This window comes from Octopus bimaculoides, chromosome 8 (genome assembly GCF_001194135.2).
Source record: "Octopus bimaculoides isolate UCB-OBI-ISO-001 chromosome 8, ASM119413v2, whole genome shotgun sequence".
NCBI classification, from domain to species: domain Eukaryota; kingdom Metazoa; phylum Mollusca; class Cephalopoda; order Octopoda; family Octopodidae; genus Octopus; species Octopus bimaculoides.
Genome location: NC_068988.1, coordinates 39,039,824 through 39,046,225, shown reverse-complemented (window position 1 = coordinate 39,046,225; position 6,402 = coordinate 39,039,824). Strand labels below are relative to the sequence as shown.

The 6,402-nt window shown below is 38.1% G+C and overlaps 1 protein-coding gene across 3 annotated transcripts in view; it reads left to right on the top strand.

Annotated features, from left to right (window-relative positions):
* Window positions 1-6,402, top strand: part of LOC106884437 (very low-density lipoprotein receptor) — a 308,659-nt gene that overhangs the window by 277,935 nt on the left and 24,322 nt on the right. For all 3 annotated transcript variants that reach the window (XM_052970051.1, XM_052970052.1, XM_052970050.1), the window contains exon 6: window positions 2,704-3,066. In XM_052970051.1, the coding sequence (XP_052826011.1) occupies window positions 2,704-3,066 (363 nt within the window). The remainder of the gene's footprint in view (window positions 1-2,703; window positions 3,067-6,402) is intronic.

The window sequence follows — 6,402 nt, the reverse complement described above, 5'->3', positions numbered from 1 at the left end:
TTTTTTTTTTTTTTTTTTTTTTGTAGAGGAGTGCATTTTTCTCTTTTTCTATAAGAAATGGTCAGCCAATTCGTCATCCCTTAATTTCTGTATTTTTCGATGTTCTGAGTGGTCTCCTTGATCCTTCTCACATTACAACGTAATTTATTCCGTGAGACGAGAAAAATCGATTTAGTAGATGATTGGCTCTTTATTTCTCACTCCCAAAACAATGAAAAGCAAAACTGATATACAGAAGAATTTCAACTCGGAAAGCAGAAACAAATACTGTCACTAATATTATTCCGCTATTCTACGATTCAGCTAAACAATCAGTTTCACTTCAATGTATATTTCACTCTCTTAATTGACGGATATGAGAGTCAGTGAAGGGCTGGTTTAAATGGTTACAGAATGCAGTTTACCTTGCCGTGCGTTCCAAGTTGAAATTCTATCAAAAACATTCTTCTCTCTTCTTTTTTGACAAATCTGCGTATCAATATAATAAGTGTGAATCAAGTACGGAGATCAATATAATCAACAATGCACTCTCTACAAATGGTTGGAATCCAATATCAGAAATCGTTATTATTATTATTAAGGCAGTGAGGTAGCAGAATCGTTAGCACGCCGGACGAAATGCTTAACGGTATTTCGTCTGCTGCTACGTTCTGAGTTCAAATTCTGCCGAGGTCGACTTTGCCTTTCATCTTTTGAGGTCGATAAATTAAGTACCAGTTGAGTACTGGGGGTTAATGTAATCGACTTACCCCTCCCGCCAAATTTCACGCCCTGTGCCTAAAGTAAAATGGTTATAGTATTTTTAATAAGGTGGCGAGTTGGCAGAATGGTTAGCACGCCGGGCAAACTGCTTAGTGACATTTTGTCAGTTTTTGCGATCTGAGTTCATTTTCCGCCAAGGTCAACTTTTCGTTTCATCCGTTCGGAGTCGATAAAATAAAGTAGCAGTTAAGCACTGGGTCGATGTAATCGACTAGTCCCCTCCTCCAATATTTCAGGCCTTGTACCTACAGTAGAAGGGATTATTATTATTATTAATTACCCAGTTAGTAGAGTTTCGGTCCTTGCTGTTATTATGCTTTAAGTTCAAATTCAACTAGAATCTATTTTAATTTTCATTCCCCGGGGTTCGATAAAAAATGGGACTAGTCAATTATTGACCAACCATCTCAGTAAATTTTGCTGTCCCATCTAGTAAACTTTGCTGAAAGGGAATGTCGAGTGTGGCCTGGAGAATGGGCCTACCCTCAAGGTAGTATAAAGCATCATTATTATTATTATTTCCATTGCTTGTTTGGTGTATTTCTGTTGGGTTTCTTTGCTTTTCGGTAATTTTTCCTCCAGGTATTTATTGTTGTTCCTTTTTTTAATCAAAATAAAAGAACTTAAAACAATCTTAATTCTAGTCTTAAAAGATAAAACCACCTTAATTCTAGTATTATCTGTAGCGTACAATTAAGCTAAATTTTCACATAATCATTTCGTTATGTAAAACAAGAAAAAAATAATATTATTATGAATACTATGTCATTGATACAAAATATTATAGTAAACATTATCATTAAACACTTTAGTTTATCCGAATTTCTTTAATTTGTCTCTTTGCTTAAAATAATATTTCTGTAAAATGACTTATGTCCATCTGTGTCTTTTACAAGAGGTTTAACAATCATTATCAGGACGATGGGTACCGTAGAGTAATTAGTTGAGGTATACATATTAAATACCTCTCGGTGTCTAATTAAACCGGCCGCCCTTCAGGTTCTGCGTTCAAATCCTTTTCGTCTTTCGGGGTATATAAAATAAATATAAGTCAATATAACATACCCACTTTCGTTTGTTTTTAAGTTCAAAATCCACCGAGGTCGACTTTGCCTTTCATCCTTTCGGGGTCGATAAAATAAGTACCATTTGAACACAGGGGTCAATGTAATCAACTTGCCTCCACCCTCGAAATTTGCTAGCCTTGTGCCAAAATTTGAATCCATTATTATGAAGGTGGGTGACAATGATAAGAACGGGGATGTGGTAAGATCGTTTAAAACATCGCACACAATGTTTTGTGCTGTTCGTTCCATCTTTTTTACGTTCTAAGTTCAAATCCAGCTGAGACCAATTTTACTTCTTATCTTTACGAGGTCGATAAACAAAATACCAGTCAAGTATTGGGCTTGATATATTTGGCTTCCTTCAAGATTTCAGGCCTTGTTACAAATCACTTTTAAAGGTGGTGCATGAAAAAATCGGCAGAGTATCAATATTTAAACTCGGTCCTTTATGTTCCGACCTCAAATCTCACCAGAATTGACTTTGTCTTAAATTCTTCCCAAGTAGGAACTAATCAAGTTCTTGGATCGATTTCATACCTTACATAACCCCCACCGCCTTTTTAGGCCCTTTGTCTATGTCAGAAACCATGGTTTATTAATTAACAGCATTATTATTAATCAACATGGCAGTGGAACGGAATGACAAAATGTCTTGCAGTAATTAGTTGCATCACTTTAAATTCTCAGTTCAAATTCCGCCGAGTGGGTTTGTCTGAGATCCATTCTGGGATCGATACAATAATTACTAATCAATTAACGATGATAAATTTAATCCCCACAAATCTGTAGCCATTTGCTTATGTTAGAAATAACAACAACTCTTATATTAATATTAGTATTAATATTGGTTCTATTATTATTTAATACTTTCAAGGGTGAAGCCGAAAACAGAACATTCCACATATTGGACCAAACGAAAGATTCTGATGATGAGCAGCATCGAAGGAGACAAAACCAAAGAAATAATCGTAGACGAACGACTCCATATCCTGGCGACGAAGGTAATAACCAATTGGAGCGAGAAGAACGAAGAAGACAGCGCAAAGAAAGGAAGCGAAAAGAAGAAGAAGAAAAACTAAGGAATGAGTCTGACCAGAGCAGTAACCATGGAGATCAGACGAACTCGGTTCAAAAAGTTGGTGGTGTTCGTAGCAAAAATTCTTCTAATAGACATCGGCAGACCATGTTCCAAGGAGTTTTTGTTTGGTGCCTTATCTTCGTTTTAGTGTGCAATTGGGTAAGTCTCCTTTTTGGTTTCTCTTTTTTTTTTTTTGAGTTGTTTCAGTCATTAGACTGCGGCTATACTGGGGCACCGCCTTGAAGAATTTTTAGTCGAATGTATCGACCCCAATAATTACATTTTTTTTAAAGCTCGGTACTTATCGCTCTTAAGCTGAAAAGCTATGTTACGGGGGCGTAAATACAACAGCACCGGTTGTCAAGCGGTAGGGGCGGGGGACAAACGCAGACACACACGAACACACATATATATGACAGGCTTCTTTCAGTTTCCTTCTACCAAATCCACTCACAAGGCGTTAGTCGGCCCGAAGTGCCACGCTGTAGGACTAAGCCCCAAACCATGTGGTAGGGAAGCAAGCTTTTTACCACACAGTAACACCTAATTTCTTTTTATTTTTATGCATTTGCCTTTACCATAGTTATTCTTGTTATCAGTCTAATGTATATGCTCTTATTTCTTTGAGTATCGAAGTATAGGGATTGTATCCGCATGTATAGAAATAGGAGTGCAGCGGTATCAACAACACTTTCAATGAAACATTGTTAGAGAAAGATGTTTGTGAGAACAAACCATTCTTGTTGACATCTATTTATCTGAAAAGCGTTTTCGGATGACATGGGCCTCTGTTCCGCAATCCGATAATATTCGAGAAAATAAGTTATATATGAATAGTCAGGGATAGTCGTAAGAACGCTGCATGATGTATTTTAAGTAAAGTTAACACTGTGGAATACAATGAATAGTTTGGTATACAGATACCTCGAGAGCAGCGGTTCTCATAGTAGACGGAAAGGCACCACTAAATGGGGTTGTGAGAAATGAAAAGAAGACGAACAAATTATGACGGTTTTAACGCTTTAAATATATCTATTATCATGATGAGTAACAAACAACAAGCTCTATTCTGTTTGCTCATTAATAAAATAGTAGGGAAAACAGTTTTTACTATTTTCTGTGAGGGGCTGTCAGTTGTATGTCAGCCACTTTACTAGAACTGTGTCATTACTCTCTTACTGTTCATTTAGGAGCTACAGTTGGATCCTCTGAGTAGAGTTCATGTAATGGTAGACTGATATGCAACGAGATCGAACCTGAAACTGCGTGGTTCTGAAGTGAATGATGCCTTTGAACTGCCCAAACATGACTTCTACTTTCTGGTGTACATGATTGTCGGCGAGGACTCCGTAGAGAGACAAAGAAAATGGAGTGAAAGGAGCTTCTGTTTCTGCTGACAGCAAATTCCTTCTCTCTCTCTCGGTCACTCGCTCGCTCGCTCTCCCTCCCTCTCTCTCTCTCTCTCTCTCTGTCGATTAATTCTCCCCCTCTCTCTCTCTCTCTACCTATCTATCAATTCTCTCTTTCTTTTTCTCTCGCTCTATCTCTCTATCTTGCTATGAATCTAATTACCTATCTATCCATCTACTTATCTATATACGTATCTATCTATCTATCTATCTATCTATCCATCTATCTACCTACCTATCTATCTATCCATCTATCTATCTATCTATCTACCTATCTATCTACCTATCTATCTACCTATCTGTGTAGCTATCTATTTGTTTAAAAGTGCAGAGGGTACGAATCTCATGAATCATATGTGAGGTATGTGAAGTTGGAGAGTAGTGAGCCGTAGTAACTAAATATGAAAGGTTTAGAGATTTATAGAGAAAAGTGGTTAGATGTGTAACATTAACTGCTGTGTAGGGTCGAGCATGAGTAAGGTGAGAGGGAGGATGAGCATTAAAAGTATCAGCCTATACAAGCTCACTTGTATGGATACGTGACGTCATTACACACACACACGTGCACACACATACACATTTATACAGAGAGAAAGAGGAACATATATACAAGTATATATACTGAACATATATATATATATATACATATCTGTACACATATAGGCGCAGGAGTGGCTGTGTGATAAGAAACTTGCTTGCCAACCACATGGTTCGAGGTTCAGTCCCACTGCGTGGCACCATGGGCCAGTGTCTTCGACGATAGCCTCAGCTTGACCAAAGCCTTGTAAGTGGACTTGGTAGACAGAAACTGAAAAAAATCCCGTCGTGTATATATGTGTGAGTGTGTGTGTGTGTGTGTGTGTGTGTGTGTGTGCGTGTGTGTGTATGTGTCCCACCATCGTTTGACAGCCGATGTTGATGTGTTTACGTTCCCGTAACTTGGAGGTTCGGCATAAGTGACTGATAGAATAAGTATTAGGCTCACAAAGAATAAGTCATAAGGTCGTTTTGTTCGACTAATGGTGGTGCTCCAGCGTGGCCGCAGTCAAATGACTGAAATAAATAAAAATAAAAGACTATAAATATACCTGCACACACATTCATACATGCATACATACATGAATGCATACATACATATATACATACATACATACATACATACATGAAGTTATATATTTATCAACTTTTACTTATAAAAGGTTAGCAGTAACTTCGAAGTTTCAGGTTAGAGGTTTTCATGTCTGTGTGGATTTATGTAAGTATAAGTATATGTGCATGTATTTATGTGGATGTGTGTGCGTGCGTGTGTGTGCGCGCGCATAATGTAATTCGTATTGAACATCTAATGTGTCATTCAAATTGTAACGTTAGTTGTACGTTGGTATAAGACATTCTAGAAAGTTTCCACAAACACGCTTCACAAACCTTTCTAGGTCATAAGGACTTGCCTTTGGGGTATCCAGCTGTCTAATGAACGATTACTTAGCTAGCATGCGTGTATGTTTATGAATAAGTTTGCGTTAGTAAGTCTGTGTGTGTGAAGCTGGGAGTTGTGGCGTGCTCCTGTAATCCAGCTACTCGGAAGCTTGGTTGGTTGGTTGGCCGGTTTGAGGATGGGAGTCCTGGTAGTCGGTCTTCTATGGCGATCGGGTGTCCGCGCTAAGCTCGGCATCAATATGGTGCTGGAGAGGGAGCTCATCAGGACCAGGTTGTCTAAGGAGGGTCGCTTCGGTCCAGGGCGGAAACGCAGCAGGCAAAAGACTCCGTGCCGAGCAGTAGTGGGATCTCGCCTGTGAATGAAATAAAGTCTATGTGTGTGAAAGAGAAAAAGAGAGAGAGTTATTTTGTATTATATATTTTAGAAACTTATATTAACTACAAAACCAAAATTCCGTGAAGAAATATGCGAAAGTAAAAATTAATACGTATTTTAAAAAATAAAAGAGAAAAAAAAACAATTTTTCAACGCAAGCAATGTCATGTGGTTCAGAAGTTCTATACACTGCGTGAAACCTTGGGCAGTCCTCTACTTAAACTTCGGATTGTACAACTCCTTACAGATCAAACTCTGTGTGTGTGCGGGGGG